The sequence below is a fragment of the Pristiophorus japonicus genome, chromosome 10, assembly GCF_044704955.1.
Source record: "Pristiophorus japonicus isolate sPriJap1 chromosome 10, sPriJap1.hap1, whole genome shotgun sequence".
Lineage (NCBI taxonomy): Eukaryota > Metazoa > Chordata > Chondrichthyes > Pristiophoridae > Pristiophorus > Pristiophorus japonicus.
The window spans coordinates 125,919,790-125,937,063 of NC_091986.1; the positions used below are offsets into that span (position 1 = coordinate 125,919,790).

Genomic DNA, 17,274 nt, shown 5'->3' on the forward strand with positions numbered 1-17,274 from the left:
GCAATAGCCAGATCCCACGTGTGGTGGCCCAGTATCGATGCGGACTTAGAGTCCTGCGTGCACAGACGTTGCAATGCACCCAGGGAGGCCCTCCAAACCGTGGTCCAGGGTCCATGTCGACTATGCAGGCCCGTTTTTCGGTAAAATGTTCCTTGTGGTTGTAGATGCGTACTCCAAATGGATTGAATGTGAGATAATGTCGGCAAGCACATCCGCTGCCACCACTGAAAGCCTGCGGGCCATGTTTGCCATGCACGGACTACCTGATGTCCTTGTGAGCGACAACAGCCATGTTTTACCAGTGCTGAGTTCATGACCTGTAACGGGATTAAACATGCTACATCTGCCCCGTTCAAACCAGCATCCAATGGTCAGGCAGAGAGAGTAGTGCAAACAATCAAGCAGGGTTTGAAGAGGGTAACTGAAAGCTCACTGCAGACTCTCCTATCCCGAGTCCTGCTTATCTACTGCACGAGACACCAGTCACTCACTGGGATTCCACCCGCTGAACTGCTCATGAAAAGGGCACTTAAGACAAGGCTCATGTTAGTTCACCCTGATCGACATGAACAGGTAGAGCAGGCGGCTTCATCAAAGTACATGTCATGATAGCGCAAATGTGTCACGCGAAATTGAAATCAATGATCCTGTATTTGTATTGAATTTTGGACAAGGTCCCAAGTGGCTTCCTTGCACCATTGTGGCCAAAGAGGGGAGCAGGGTGTTTTGGGTCAAACTTTCAAATGGACTCATTCACCGGAAACACTTGGACCAAATAAAACTCAGATTCACGGACTATCCTGAGCAACCAACTTTGGATCTTGCCTTCTTTGACCCCCCAACATACACACCAGTGGCAACAGACACCGCGGTTGGCCACGAAGCAGAACCCATCACCTGCAGCAGCCCAGCAGGACTCTCCACACCAGGCAGCCCAGCAAGGCCAGCTGCACAGCAGCCCAGCAAGGGCCCAACAATCGATTCACCAAAATCAGCATTTGCACCGAGACGATCAACCAGGGAAAGGAAGGCCCCAGATCGTCTCACCTTGTAAATAGTTACTTTGCGTGGGAGTGTTGTTATATATGTAAATTTGTATATACCTTGTACAGCCACAATCCCTTGGGAGCACAGATACTTAAGGAGGCCTCACAGGCTGGAGAGGCATTCTGGAGACCTACAATAAAAGACTACGGTCACACTTTACTTTGAGCTCACAGTATCCAGTCAGACTCTTTGTTCATACATAACAGTCAGGAAATTCTTTTCCACACGAAAGTGATCAACACAAATCAAGAATTCTGGCTGCATTACACCCACGCCGCATTTTTCTAGTCGAGATTCTGAATGGTATAAGAATCTCCTGCTTTCTTTTAATATTGTCTGGAGGAAATGGCATCTTATGGATATCACGACTATTTCCTACCATTTATATAGAATGTGCATTCATTCATAAAAATATCCATGTACAACAGGTGTCTCGAATTTCCCAGCACCTGTTAAATGTGGCAGTGTTACTTTAAAGGGATGCAGCAAGAATCACTACTTGTTTTAAAAAATGTGCATTCTGTTTTAACATTTTTTGACTCATTTCATTGGTCATAAATTTTAATGTCGTCAGATCTTAGCTTGATCCTACAAATTTGAACAATGGGTTCCCAATGGGATATATATTACTGTTCCTTCATCTATGTTTTTCTGGGGAAGAAAAAAAAGAGCAATAGAGGGATGTCGGGTATGTGAGGTTATACAACAGAAAGACTGAGACCACATGCCATGATACACCTATCTGCAAATACAGGATTGTTCTGAGGAACTCTCTGTGCATAGGCTCTGATACAATGCCAAGGTAGTGGCAGAGTTGTGCTGCATGCTGCAAACTGACCTGTAATCAAACTCCAGCACAGGCACAGCACTGTAATGGTGATTGTGAATGATATTTGTAATCCTCCTGCTCATTCCAGGCCTGTTACATTATAGTTTTTTAAGTCATTTCATTGCATATTTGCATAGCTTCTGGTGCAGTTTTGACCTGGGAGAACACCATGGAATATCAAACAGGGCAACCCTCCACACACACGATAATGTCTACTTCATCAGCCATGAAGCAGCTGCTCCACCAATTCTCCACTTTGGGTTTCCTTTCACTTCACTTTGCCAGGCACTTTTCCCTCTTACCTTTAGCTTTGGCAAAGCTGGTTGTCAACAGATTTAAATGCCTTTTGTGTATTTTCCAAGTCTCTAAGAATATTTGCTGCCCTTTAAATGGTACTGAAAATGCAATGTTCTAGTTCTCCTTTTTTAAGTTAGCTCCCCACACAGGAAGCTGGACATAACTGTGCAAATGAGCTGACCTCACAAAATTCCATGCAATGCATTTAGTGCCTTTCTTGGCTAGTGTTGTACGAGCAGTGAGATGTTCTAGATTGAACGTTACAGGGACCCAAAAAACTATCCAATGGAATGGACCTCTGAGTGGATGAGTAGAGGCAACAGCCCTGGAATGATTCAAGAAATGCTCTGACTCCACAATAGTGGGTTTATAGGGATCTGGATGATTGAGCCAAGATAGGCTGTGCGCCCTTTCTATCTGTATCTATCTTGTGAAATACCAGTTTACAGGTGAATTTGTGGCAGGAAATCAGCCACCACCAACCTGCCTTCAGCCCACCCGCTGCTTCCATTCTGGCAGTTTTCTCGTGACTAACCTTTTTCCGAAGTTGGAAACCCCAAAATAATTTTAAAAGAAAAAACTGCATGTACTAGGTTTATGGTGCATTCAGTTTTGTTGTTATAAGTTGAACTTTTTCCAGAATCCTTTTGAGACCATTGAAAACAGCTTGAGGCTACCTGGGAGGACAAGAGGCTGGCAGAGGCAGATAGTCAGTGTTGCCCTTTTATTAGTGAAAGTACTCTGCAGCAGAAGGATTGGGTGATGGGGAGAGTTTAATGCTGACTTTTCACCACTAGAACCTATGTTTAAATCTAACCCAGACAAAATATTGGAGAATCATGTACAATGTGCATCCAACACTCCTAGCAAGTCTTCCTGCCAGCAACACAAAGTTGGAACATTTTGCCTTGAATACCCACAATGAAAAGTGGAAAATGGAGATGAAAATTCTCCAGTAGTAATAGCACTCATCTTGACTAATCCAAAATTCACAAAATAATTGCCTTGCAAAGTCTGCAGGACAGTATCATTAATAAGAAAGAATTGCAAATACCCAGAGCTGCTTTCCAGTACATCCCTTCAACATAACTACAGTATTAGTATTAGTGCTATTCACACATTGCTTTCTTTGCATGGCCTTTCCCTGTAGCAGTTTTCAGTGCTGCCCTTTTTTCTGTAAAGCAGAATTTCCTTGAGGCAAATGATGTTGTGCATTGGATCTGAAAAACTTTCCGATCTAATGCAACTCAAATTAGCTACTCATATTGAACACAGTTGCTGGGTGTAGGGGGTCTTGCGACCCCTGAGTGTTCCTGCAGCTAAGATTGTGGCTCAAGTACATATTTTTTTCCATAAAATTGTAATAACTGATGTCTTTATGATGCTGAGTGATTTATGTGCCAATGAGACAAGACTTTGTGAATTTTTATTTAACTGATGTGATCTTTTATTTAAAAAAAAGCTTGAGTATAATAGATTTGAAGTCCTAAAGCTGGTTGGTGTTTTATTATTTTTCAGTGGACTGCTTAGACTCAACATGTTCTGGACGAGGAATTTGTGTCCGTGGAGAATGCCATTGCGCCACTGGCTGGGGTGGATCAAACTGCGAGACTCTAAGAACAGCTTGTGCAGACCAATGTTCAGGACATGGGACATTCCAACCAGATTCAAAGACCTGCAACTGTGACCTTACCTGGACAGGCCACGATTGCTCTATGGGTAATGCATCAACCATTCAAACTTCTATATTAGGAGAATAACTGTACAATTGTCCACAGCTTTGTTGTGATGGAATCAAACAATGGTTAGAGCCCCTGTAACATGTGACTTGTACCTTAATAATGTCTGCAGGACAGTGTCACCAGGGTTGCTGATACTGAATTTCTTAGTCATTTGAAAAGGAACTGCAAAGTCAGAATTTGGAAGTATTGGTATCAAGTTTAATCCTATTTCTAATTGTTAACTCGTCAAGCTAGCTATATAGAAAAACAAATGAGATACGATAATCATTCGATTTACAACTATCACATCCAAAAAGAGAAAATTGCTCCTTGCTTGTAATAAACATTCTTCTTTTCTTCATTCCTTGGTTTCTACAGCCACTCAAATGAATCCTATGCTTTTTCTTTCCAGTCATAATTGCTTGAGCACAGGACTTATATATGAATATAAGAACATAAGAAATAGGAGCAGGAGTAGGCTATTCGGCCCCTCAAGCCCGCTCTGCCATTCAGTGAGATCATGGCTGATAATCTACCTCAGCTCCACTTGCCTGCACTATCCCCATATCCCTTGATTCACTTTAATATCCAAAAATCTATCGATGTCTGTCTTGAATATACTCCATGACTGAGCTTTCATAGCCCTCTGGGATAGAGAATTCCAAAGATTCACCACCCTCTGAGTGAAGACATTTCTCCTCATCTCAGTCCTAAATGACTGACCCCTTATTCTGAGACTGTGACCCCTGGTTCTCGACTCCCCAGTCAAGGGAAACATCCTCCCTGCATCTACCCTGTCGAACCCTGTAAGAATTTTGTATGTTTCAATGAGATCACCGATCATTCTTCTAAACTCCATAGAATATAGGCCTAGTTTACTCAATCTCTCCTCATAGGACAATCTCTCCATCCCAGGATTCAGTCTGGTGAGCCTCCGTTGCACTCCCTCTATGGCAAGCATATCCTTCCTTAGGTAAGGAGACCAAAACTGCACACAATACTCCAGGTGTGGTCTCACCAGGGCCCTATATAAGACATGTTTACTCTTATATTCAAATCCTCTTGTAATAAGTAAAGGATTGTGGTGTGTTTAAATAATTCCTCTCAGAAGACCTTCTGCAGCATATCTTAAGCTTTATTCAAAATATCTGTCGTCTTCCTGAGCGTGCAGTGTTTATATATCAAACCTATCTCTGATTCCTGAATGGTTGTATACATCTTTAACATATCATTAAATTTGCCTTTCTTTCTGGAAACTTAGGGCTGAATCCCTAATCTGGAACTCCTGGCAAGGAATGACCCATGCTGAGAGTGCTGGTCAGGAAATTGCAGGCCTGCATCTCCTGATTTCCAACCCATTCATTTAAACAGACCGCCAGGATCTGTGGGGGTAATTTTAACTTAACCCGGCCGGCGGGATACTGACGGGATCAGATAAGCAGCCTGATGCACAGCCTATCCGATTTTACTTTTCATTGACTGCAGTGGAGAGTAAAATCGGACAGAGTGTAAAATGGGTGGCTAGTTCCTTCCCATCAGTTCCCCGCTGGCCCGGACAGGCTGGGTTAAAATGAAGTGGGAGAACTTGATTGGGAAATCGGCCCTTTTGGTTATTTTTTTTTTTTTACTAAACTCAAAGTTCAAATAAGTGCAAGGATTATTATATGATTTAATTACAATGCAGGTAAACTATGGGGACGAAATTGTCCCTTTCAAAAGGCCTGTTAGTGCCTCCGGAGCTGGGTGGTGGAAGCGGCTCCCCGGAATTTCCCCCATCATTGTGAGGGCGATAATGGCTTTGCGCTGCGCCTCCAGAATAGCGCCTCTGGTCAGGGCGCATACGCCGATGTCCTCACCGTACACGCCGATCCCTTATTGCCCCACACCAACCCCTTTGCACCCGTGGCAGAAATTGCCCCTCGCGGCACACGAGGCAGGCTCTGGGCGATGCCAACGACAGCTTCGCAGGGCATGAAGCTGCTGTACAGGAGCCTCCAGGGTGCTCCTTAAAGGGGAGGGCCTTTGCGCCACCGCCGCCATGTTTTTCTGTCGCCCGACTTTTCAAACAGCCCAACAATTGCAGCCGTTGGTTCGGCCGGGCCCCCATCATGCAGCCCGGCACTTCCAGCCAAAAATGTCACTGGTGGTCCAGTGGTGGCCACCAAAGCTAATGCAGAGTTTGCAGTGGCCCTCTCCTTTAAAAGAAGGGGGGGAGGGCTTTGTGGCGCATCAGCACTATGCAGAGGTGCCGCATAGCGCACACGTCAATAGCGCTGTGGTGATGTTTTCAGCGCTGCGCTGAGAATTGCGCCCAGCTACCGCCCCAAGAGCATCTCGGAAATGAGGCGGGATGTCTCAGACAGCGCTCCGCCTTGTTTCCGGGACACTATAGCCCAATTCAGCAAGCGTGGCAGTACTTCCGACCTGGGCGCAAAATGACCCAGGTTCGTATGTTACCACCCCACAACACTGGCGCGCAACAATTTTGCTCGCTATAAGTCTAATTGCCAAGTAGCTTTCAGATCTTAGTTCGATATCTCTGCTCTGGGTCACTCTTCTAATGTCAGGTCTAGTTCCTTCCATCGTTTTAGTTTCTTCTCTCAGCTCTACTGAGAATTCCACTGAGAAATTTCTTCACTCAGAGGGTGGTGACTCTTTGGAATTCTCTACCAGAGTGGATGCTCAGTTGTTGAGTATATTCAAGACAGAGATCGATAGATTTTTGAATATTAAGGGAATCAAGGGACATGGGGATAGTGCAGGAAAGTGAAGTTGAGGGAGAAGATCAGCCATGATCTCATTGAAAGGCAGAGCAGACTCAAGGGGCCGAATGGCCTACTCCTGCTAATTCTTATGTTCTTATGTTCTACCCATTCAGATGTTTTGATGAAATCTCTTCTGCTAATTCATAACATTTAATAGCCACTTCTTAGAATATATGAGCTTGGCTCATCATTCTTATACAAAAAAATTGCTCGTCTCCGTTTAGTTTAGCTCCGGTTCTACGAGTAGCAGTGGGACATTACAATTATAGTGTAAATGGAGCCAGAATCCAGAGTCATGTCCCGACCTGAACCTGGCACAAAGCGGAGTGAGACTTTCTGGGGGAGGGAATCTCACTTCACTTCGCTCTGGAGTCAGGTCAGGCCCTGGGGCTTGATTTGCACTACCCAAGTAAGGGTGAAGCAGAAACTGCTTTGCCTGGATGCTAAACTTATGGTGTAAATGCATCCAAAACAGTTTTGAATTTCTGTTGAATAGATAAGATGAACTTCGGATATAAAATCACTGCAATAATAACTCCGTGACGTGCACTAAAATTAATGAATGGAAAATCACGGGTTGCAAATTGGATGCACTGATCTTCCTGCCCAAATTATTAACATTTGCTTCAGTTGTATTATATTTTGCACTGGGGCACTAATTGAAAATTTACCCATAGTTCTATGCATGTGTCCCCCCCCCCCCCCCTTCACTCTAATTATTAAGTTGCTTTCCCCCTTCCTTTTCAGTGACCATTGTACCAACCCATCATTTCACAGCTGAGAATGAAAGTAGGATTTCTGCTCCTAGGCCCAGAACATTATCATTTTGCAGCCAGCTGTTAGCTGGTGCTTTAGAGTGGCACTCATTAACCTGCATGACAATTTTCCTTCCCACCATGCAGAGAAGTACTTGGCCTATGCACAAAGTCTTCCCCTGATAATCAGATTAAGGTGGAGAAATCAGTAACCAGGGACTTGTGAACACAAGCTGTTAACACAGTGCATTATTATAACAAACGTACTGCAACAAAATGGCTTTCTCAAAAACTGCCTTTTTTAAGTTGTTACACCCAATAATTTCATATTTGTAATGACTGTTTTGAATTTGAAGGCTTTATGTAATACTGAAACACTTTTTTTGAATCTTTAATACTTGTTATAATTCTATTTTTGTTTGATTTTATTCCTCTTGAAATTTCTATTGTGCATTTGGTGATCTTGGCAGTGAGTAATAACACAATCACTCCATCGTAGTCAGGCCACACCTGGAGTACTGTGTACAGGTTTGGTCTCTGTATTTAAGGAATGATATACTTGCATTGGAGGCTGCTCAGAGAAGGTTCACTAGTTTGATTCCAGAGATGAGGTGGTTGACTTATGAAGATGGGTTGAGTAGGTTGGGCCTATACTCAATGGAGTTGAGAAGAATGCGAGGTGATCTTATCGAAACATAGAAGATAATGAGGGGGCTCGACAAGGTGGATGCAGAGAAAATATTTCCACATAGGAGAAACTAAAACTAGGGGACCTGGGGCTGGAGTTTCCTCATTTTTTGCAGGCTTAACGCCCACTTAACTTCCATTTTATCACTGAAATCACATATAACGGCCATATATCGTCCATTGAGGCACAAAATAGAAACTGACGGGCATTTTTCGGAAATTAACGCTGAGCGTTACTTTCCCCATGTGCTTAATGCCAGGAAAAAATATAACCGCCCGCCCACTTTTTTGGGGCGGAATCATCAGAATGGGCGAAATCAACGGCCATAATATCGCCCAGCGTTACTTCCCACACGGAATTAACGCCGAGATTCAATAATACCACCCACCCATTTTTTTTTTGTCGTAAAAAGCATATTTGCCGAAACGAACGTCCAGCAGATCGCCCATCGTCACTTTCACCACCTCGCACACACACATCGCCCACAATATCGCTCGCCCAAAAAACGCCCAGAAAAAGTGGAACTGTTCTGAACAAAAGCCAGTGGTGTGGCTGCCGTTTTTAAAATTGCAGTTCGCTTCATTCAAAAGACCGCTTCAACTTCGGGGGAGTTTGCATTGACTCTGGCGTTCTTCTCAGGTGAAGTGACCATCTCAACAGACATATTTTCAGACTCTAGACTATTGGGGGTTTACTCTAGGTGTATTTTAGTGTGGAAATTATTGCTTCTGATCAATCGCTGTTATACTTTCATTGCAATGGGGCAAGCCATTTCTCAGCTTGCATCGATAAATACGCAGATGCTGCAGAGTGCAAATGGCTCAATGTGTGATGTACATCATTATGACCCCAATTTAAGACGTGCAAGAATGAGGAGGAGGACCAGACCATACACACCCTGCACGTATAGCGAAGAGGTCTTACTTCGATCTGTCCGACCACACCTGCCTTCGGAGACTGCGCTTCCACAAAGTGGTGATCAATGAAATCTGAGAGCTCATCAGGCCACATATGCAGCCTGCTATCTGGACATCAGTGTTGGTCGAGGTCCAGGTCACCGCGGCACTGTCTTTCTATGCATCTGGTTCCTTTCGGGCCTCCGCAGTCAAGATTTGCCCTTTGTCTCACCGTGCCATCCATCGCTGCATTAAACAGAAGGATGGACTTTATCAGCTTCCCCATGACCATGGAGGCTCAGACTAACAGGGCTGGAGCATTCTACTGCATTGCTAAGTTCCCCAGGGTGCAGGAAACTATACAGTGCACTCACATTGCCATGCGGCCACCTTCTCAGGACCCGGAGCGTTTTCGTAACACAAAAGGATTTTACTCCCTGAAAGTCCACCTTGTTGTCGACCACAACCAGATCATCATGGCAGTGAATGTCAAATGTCCGGGCACCTTTGATGAGGCTCATATCGCTGTCTCTGACATCTTTAAGATTCAGCCACAAGGACAATGCTGGATGCTTTGGTGATAACCGATATGGCCTAGCCACCTGGCTGTTGACCCCCCTCCTGCATGACATCCACACCGAGGCCAAGAAGCAATACAACCAGAGCCACAGTGACACACACAATGTGGTCCACAAAACAATAATTGTGCTTACCAGCACTTCAGATGTCTGGACCACTCGGAGGGAGCTACAATACAACCCTGAGCAAGCAGGTAAATTCGTGGTCGTGTGCTCCATGCTGCACAACCTGGCTATCAGGAGGGGCTAAGAATTGCCAGAAGGGACTGATGCTCCACCTCAGGAGAGAGAGGAAGAGTACGATGAGGGGCTGGACGCTGACCTAGGGCCAGACAATCAGGCTGGCTATTGCAACCAAACCCATGCCCCCCTCCAGACCGCAGGAAAGGGGCCGTGGCGGCTACATAGCTGCAAGACTCTTGCATGAGGAGCTGATATCTGAATGATTTGCCTGAAAGAACGTTGCTGTGAGTAACAATGTTGACACACTGCTGTGTGTATGCAGCTCAGACATCAATGATGCCCATCACTTTGGTGCCAGTTAAAGTTTACATTGATTGAAGTTAAGTTTTATTTAACCCTTTCATGTTAAGGAATCACCAGTGTGTAACAGTCCAGCTATCTGAGACAATGTGCAACAAGGTTATGTTCAATAAAAACATTTTTATACCAATATTGGTCTGAAATCATAAGTATCACAGGCAAAAACACCCAATCACTGCCCACACCCCACTTTTTCCATCATTGACATCAATAAATAACAAACTATGTCAGATATGTTTACATGATTCAAATAATCTGCATTCAACCAGTAAAAGCAATTAATTCAACTTCACTCCGGAATCATAACAGTAATAATTCCATAATTAAATATTTCAAAAATCCTATGTGCAGATGTAACTGAAGCATAAAACCAAGCAATTCTGTAATTAAAATTTGATAATTTGAGATTAACCGGCCTCAATCTGTTTAAATCGGAATAATTTTTATTTCAGGAAGGCTTCATGGATGGTGCAAGTTATACATTGTGCTTTTACAGAGCATTGAGCAGCATTTTTATTTTGGAATGAGAGATATTTTGAAATTGTAACTCAGTTCTATGGAGCTGAGAATGTTCTTCAGATTGTAGTTACTAACAGGGTCTCCCTCTAGCACAATTTCAATCCACAGTATTTGGTATAACTGTCTGCTATTTTATCGTAGGATTAATCTACTTCAAATAAACAGGTCAACTCCCTTGTTAAAAAACAGTCAGTAAAGTGCCATGTAACATTCCTTTTTTTGCTATTTTAATAAGGCTATTAACCTATTGGTTTAGCAGGTTAATCTTCATTAAAATAGCAGAGAAGAATTTCATATGAACACCTGACTAATATGTGCAATTTCAACTCATTACAGTTTTGCTAAAATCGAAGTAAAATGCAAATAAGTGTACAAGTCTCATTTCACTGGAATCCCATTTTAAAAGTATGCAAAGATGTTGAAGTATTTGATATTTCTTGAAGTGAAGAAGTGTTTAGTACCTTTATGATCTTCTGAATCAAAAAAGTTAAAAGTTGAAAAGCTGAAGCTCTTGAATAATTTTTTAAGTTGGCTCAAGGTATCGACTCTTTATTATATGCAGTAATGTTGAACTACCAACAATTTCTAACACTATTCCTCTGAGTGGCATGTTCAGGCATTAGTGTTTTAATTAGCTGGTAGCTTTCTTCCCATCTGTTTTGTTTGAAGCTACTCCTGACAAGTTTTTAATTAAATGCGATATTTCATACATTTCCTACAGAACCTATCAATTCCCCTTTTTATCAAAAAAGAATAGTGAAGAAACATTAGTTATCATGAGCTTGTAAAAGAAGTAGGTGAACCATTTAAGGATGGCCTCTGTAATTCCAATTTTATTGTAATCTTATTAAATGCTTATTGTTGAAAGGAATTAACTGCCAAGCGTGTAAAACATCTTTTTATTCCTGCTTGACCTGGCCATTGAACTGTTACATCTTTGACAATAATACAGGGATTTGCCTGTGTCTCCCACAGAGATTTGTGCAGTAGACTGTAGCAGCCATGGGATTTGCATTGGAGGCACCTGTCGCTGTGACGAAGGCTGGATGGGCAGCGCCTGTGATCAGCGAGCGTGTCACCCACGTTGCAATGAGCATGGGACTTGTAAGGATGGCAAGTGTGAATGCAGCCCTGGGTGGAATGGAGAGCACTGCACAATTGGTAGGACTTAAGAAAAGCATGTTTAATCTATTTGTACTACTTGGTCTAGCATGAGATTTTTTTTTAATGGGATTTTAAACTTTTGTTGTGAATTTTCGTTTGCGAATGAGTAAGTGCCCTTTTATAGCCAGATGAGGGGGAACACTTTGACCATTTCATTGTTAAATTTACTTTGTGGTTTGCAGTATAGGAAGTCCTTTCTATTATTCCAGTAGTTCAAAATCATATCTGTAAAATGACAATATGTTTTAATTTTAATAAACAAATCTGTCATTAATTGTGAGGCATTGGCCAGTTCAGGTATCTGGCATGTTGAAAATGCCAATAAAAGTAGGTGTTCCCCATGTGTTCCTTTTAAATGGTTGCATTTTAGATCAATGATCAGAATTGATCATTCAAACAATTACAACTCAATCAATTTTATTCATATTTTAATTTCTGAATGTAATTTTGAAGCCAGTTTTGCATACATGACAGTATCTGTTCTGTTTAAACACTGCACTGGTCTTATTCTATGTTATCAGTACCTGGCTCTAATCTATAGGATCGAGGGAGTAAACATTCATCTCAGTTATGTCTCATTACAGGATCTTAGCTTCAAAAATATCAGCCAAACCATTGGTGTTGGCAACATGATTTATGTTAGGTACATTTACAACGTATGAGACTTTACAGCTTTAACAAAAATCTATTGGTTGTTCATATTATAGGGTACTTTATTCCCTTCCAATTTTCACTCAGCATACGGTTCCAAAGACCCAAGATTCTCTTTGATATCTTGCTCTTATAGATAGTATTAGTCGGCTGAACTATAAACAGAAGCGCTGGAAATACTCAGCAGGTCAAGAAGCATCTGTGGAGAGAGAAACACAGTTAACGTTTCAGGTCTGTGACCTTTCGTCAGAGCTAGAAAATGTTACAGATGTAAGAGGTTTTAAGCAAGTACAAAGGCAGGGAAAGGAGGGAGGGGAGGAAAGAACAAGAGGAAAGGTCTCTGATAGGATGGAAGGCAGCAATTATTAAATGACAGAAGGGATGATAGTGCAGGGCAAAAGGGTGTGGCACAAGTGAAGAAATAAAAGATGGGTTTGGAGGAACTATAAATGGCAACAGCAAAATCATTACCAGCACCTGATTTCTGAAAAAATGGACGCATTGGTTATGAAATTGTTGAACCTAAAGTTGAGTACCTAATCGAAAGATGAGGTGCCATTCCTAGAGCTTCCGTTGAGTTTTATTCGAACAGTGTAGGAGGCCAAGTATAGAGATATCCCCAGGAAGGGGACTGGAATTGGGGACGATGGCATGGAGTTTTTTTTGCAGGAAACAAATAGGATGACTTCAATCTTGCCAGTTTTGAATTGTCAACGTTTCTGGTTCATCCACAACTTAATGCTGGGCAGCATATTGATCGTCATGGAATCAAGTGTGGTGGAAGAGAAGTAAAACTATGTATCATTAGCATACATACACAATCTGCCCTGATACTTATGGATAATATCACTGAGGCAGAATATAGATAAGGAATAAGAGGGGGACAAAGTGAACGTTTGACATTGTAAGGAAGGGAAGAGAAGCCATTGCAGGAAATGTGCTGGATTTGGTGAAACAAGTAGGAATTAGAACCATGGACCCAATTTTGGCTATGACTTGTATTAATATTTTTGGAGTAAGTTTTTTTTTTTCTGGTGTAAGTTTAAAAAATGCCATTTTCCCCCCCAAAATTTGCTCCAGAGTCAGTCAGTTAGGTACGATTTTTTTTTCAAAAAGGGGCGTTCCCAGACACTTATGATAGTTTTGGACATTTTTGCCACTTTGGCCAGCACAAACGGACTCCAAATGCAGTTTTGTGGCCAGCTCTGAAAAACCTTACGGGCAGTGAAGAAAAAAATCAGCGCACAATAGATCGACATTAGGGCAGGGAGAGGGGAGGGGAGGGGAGGGAAGGGAACTGGAGAGGACCTCAATAATCAAGCACCAAACATTAAGGAAAAGCTCAAACCATTAAAAACAATTAAAAAAGAAATAAATACTACCTTACTTTAAAGTCTGCCCGGGAAAGGTAGAGGGCTGACCTGTGCATAAGGCCTTTCGGCCTGGGATAGGAAAGGGAAGATACGCACTGGAGAAGTCACAGCTGCTGGGCCGGGGTGTCTCACGGGGGTGGGGGGAGGGGGGTGGAGGCCGCCGAGCGACCGGAGGAATCACAGCTCCTGGGTGTGGAAGTCTCATCTCTCCTCCTCCCCCCACCATCCCCCAAAACTCTCCTCTTCCCTCCCCCGCCCCCATCCCCCTTGATCAAAAGTCTCAAGCACAGCCACACAAGCACAGCCACTAAATAAAAAATATGAGAAGTCCTACCTTTCCGGGAACTCAGCAGGCCGCCCAGTCGGTGCAGGAGTCCACTCGGCTGGGGATAGGGTGCGGCGAGATCAGGTGGTCCCTTCGGCCTGGGATAGAGGCTGCGAGCATCGGGTCCTGCTCACAGCCTGCAGGATGTGCTGGGAGGGCAGGAGCATGCGCGCAGCTCTTTCTGCGCTGGCCTGTTGCTCCGCTCCCCCCCTTCAGCCTCCACGCCACGCCACGACTCCGGGGACACCGAAGAGCGGCCAGGATGGGGCCCCTTTTTTCTGGCGCACTTTCCAGCGCACAAAGTTGATGCACTACAGATCAGTGTGCCGAAAAAAGGGATTAGGCAATGTTGGGCCCCATGTGAGGACAGTACCACAGAGGTGAGGCTCGTCTATTTTCCCTCAAAGAAAAATATTTTTAGGATCATATTTTTCTTGAAAAAGTGAAATTGGCCAAACTTAAACAGATAATGCTTTATAAATGGCAGCATCTTTTAAAAGTAGGGATATATCTAATTCATTAAATTCTACATGTGCTGCAAGCTATGAAGAAAATTTAAAACTTAAATTGGTGTTTAGAATTTATATAGTAAGACCATAAGCATTAAATATTTGGAAAAATTCAGAAACCGAAACTATGGCTAGGAAGTTCCTCGAAGCTGCTCCTGACCGCTAGTGTTACTTCACCAGAATGCAGCGCAAACACTGTTTACATGTAAACGAAGTTTCCACCATACTTCCGGAAAAGTAATCCTGGTGGAGCAAGAGCAGCTCTGAGGATTTTCCCGACCATTGTAATGGTTTAGCTTGGAATGTCTTCATTGTTTTGGAGAAATATAAACCGCCTTCATTTTATTTCTTTGCCATGTCCTATAGGTTTACCTCTGAGTCACCATTCTAATGAGGATTAGCCTTTTAAAAAAAGATTTCAATCAAGCAGTCCAAATTATCTTCATGATGTGAAATGCCACTTAATCCCACACATGTACCACCTGTCCCATGTTACAGCTGCACCGTTCTGTTCCATTAGTTTGCTACAATGAAAATTTCAAAACATCCTTTCAGCTATTTTACCTATCTTCTTAATTATTGTAAGCAATAATCTCCTGATGTCACACAGGCTTCAGTAAAATAATCTATTCGCATTTACCTTATCGTGTTCTTGAAGACTTCTGAGGTCATCCCTTGACCGTCTCTGTCTACTGAAAAATCCGTGACTTCTGATTTGTTTGATGTTATTACTGAAGTACTTCACAATTCCGAAATGAGTGGGAAATCCATCAGGATTAAGTCATATAGTATAGCAAAAGAAGAGCCTTGGATCATTCCAAGGGCAGGCACATGGCTTCTCCTAATTAGAGCACTGTCTCAGTCCTAAACCAATGGTATTTTAATGCAAAGTAAGGATAACTCTACTGTTGGTAAGTAATCTGTCTGGTTAAAAACAAAAAATGAAAATACACTTACTCTCATTGCCATCATCCAACTGGCTAACAGTATTGCTTCTTTGTATTTGTGTTTTATTCTTTGCATGAATGTTGTTTTTCCTTAACTATTGTTCTGTCTGCGTCATTATGTGACTTTACAAATGGACGTAAAAACGTCACATTTCTGAAGCATTTGTTTGTATTTCTCCTCTAACTTAACATAAAATGTTGGTTCTGTGTAAATGTAATTTAAAATGAAAACTAATGGTGATGTTTAAATCTGAAAACCTATTGTATTACGATTAATGTGAGACTGTCTGTTTTACTTAGCGATGCCATTCAGTAGAGTCTTGTTGCTAAACTATTTAACATGTAGAGGTATCCAGAGGAGCGGACCATTTATTTTTAGTATTGATTATTTATACATTATTATGTTCCAATCTACATATAAAATCATCTTCTAATGCAAAGAATTGTTCACCGACATGATATAATCTCCAAAAGAACCTCTATAAGAATGACGTACAAAAAAAGGTTTCTGTTGTTTCTTTCCATTCAAGTTAAATCTTAGTTGAAAACTAAACACATTATTGAGTAATCAGTGATTCTGAAACTGGGGGAACAAAGTCAACAATGCTTATCAAACTCAAAACATAACAAATATTACCTATTAAGATTTATTTCTGATGTACATATGCCTAATCTCGATGACACTTTGGTATGTTCTGTTCCTCTTCTGATATCATTAATTGCACTAGAGGAACATTGGGACAGGAGTAGTCTATTCGGCCCCTCAAGCCTATTTCACCATTAAATTACTTAATGGATGATCTGTACCTCAACTCCATTTGCCCACCTTTGCCCCATAACCCTTGATACCCTTACCCAACAAAAATCTATTGATTTCAATCTTGGAAATTTCAATTGACCCAGCATCCACAGCATTTTAGGGGAGAGAATTCCAGATTTCTATGAGCGCTTTGTGTGGAAAAAGTACGTCTTAATTTCATTCCCAAATGTTCTAGCCTTAATTTTAAGATGATGTCCCCTTATTGTGGATTCCCCACCAGAAGAAATAGTTTCTCTATAAAATTCCTTTATCATTTTAAAAACATTTGGCACCCTTAAACCTTCTGAACTCAAAGGAATATAAATTAAATGTATACACCCTGTCCTTATAATTTAACCTTTTAAGCAGTGGTATAATTCCGGTGACTGCGCTGTACCCCCTCCAAGGCCAATGTATCTTTCCTGAGGTTTGGTGCCAAAAACGGAAGACAGTACTCCAGGTGGGGTCTGATCAAGCCTCTGTACAGCTGAAGTGTAACTTCCTCCCCTTAATATTCCAAACCCCTTGAGATTAAGGCAAATATTCCATTCGCCTTTTTGAGTATCTCTCCCATTTGATGTGATCTTTTATGGCCACTCAGAATCGTAACTTCAAATTCAGGTGTGATATGAACTGCTTTAAAAACCATATCCATATGTGAGATGTTGTTTCTACTGACTCTGAATTTATTTTTCTTCCGTTAAATGGATTGGTACTTTCTGTATTTTTAAATCTTTGCTACTGGGCTTTCCCAACAACATTTTAATGTTTAGTACTTGAGACTCATCAGTGGCCTTTCCATTTCCACCATTCAAAAACTTAAGCTATTCCAGAACTCCATGGCATATGCTCTCTCCTGTGTAATCAT

General features: G+C 42.1%; 1 protein-coding gene across 3 annotated transcripts in view; it reads left to right on the forward strand.

The window, feature by feature from the left end:
• Window positions 1–17,274, forward strand: part of tenm4 (teneurin transmembrane protein 4) — a 969,538-nt gene that overhangs the window by 751,454 nt on the left and 200,810 nt on the right. For all 3 annotated transcript variants that reach the window (XM_070892063.1, XM_070892064.1, XM_070892065.1), the window contains 2 exons: window positions 3,692–3,892; window positions 11,614–11,799. In XM_070892063.1, coding sequence (XP_070748164.1) covers window positions 3,692–3,892; window positions 11,614–11,799 — 387 coding nt within the window. The remainder of the gene's footprint in view (window positions 1–3,691; window positions 3,893–11,613; window positions 11,800–17,274) is intronic.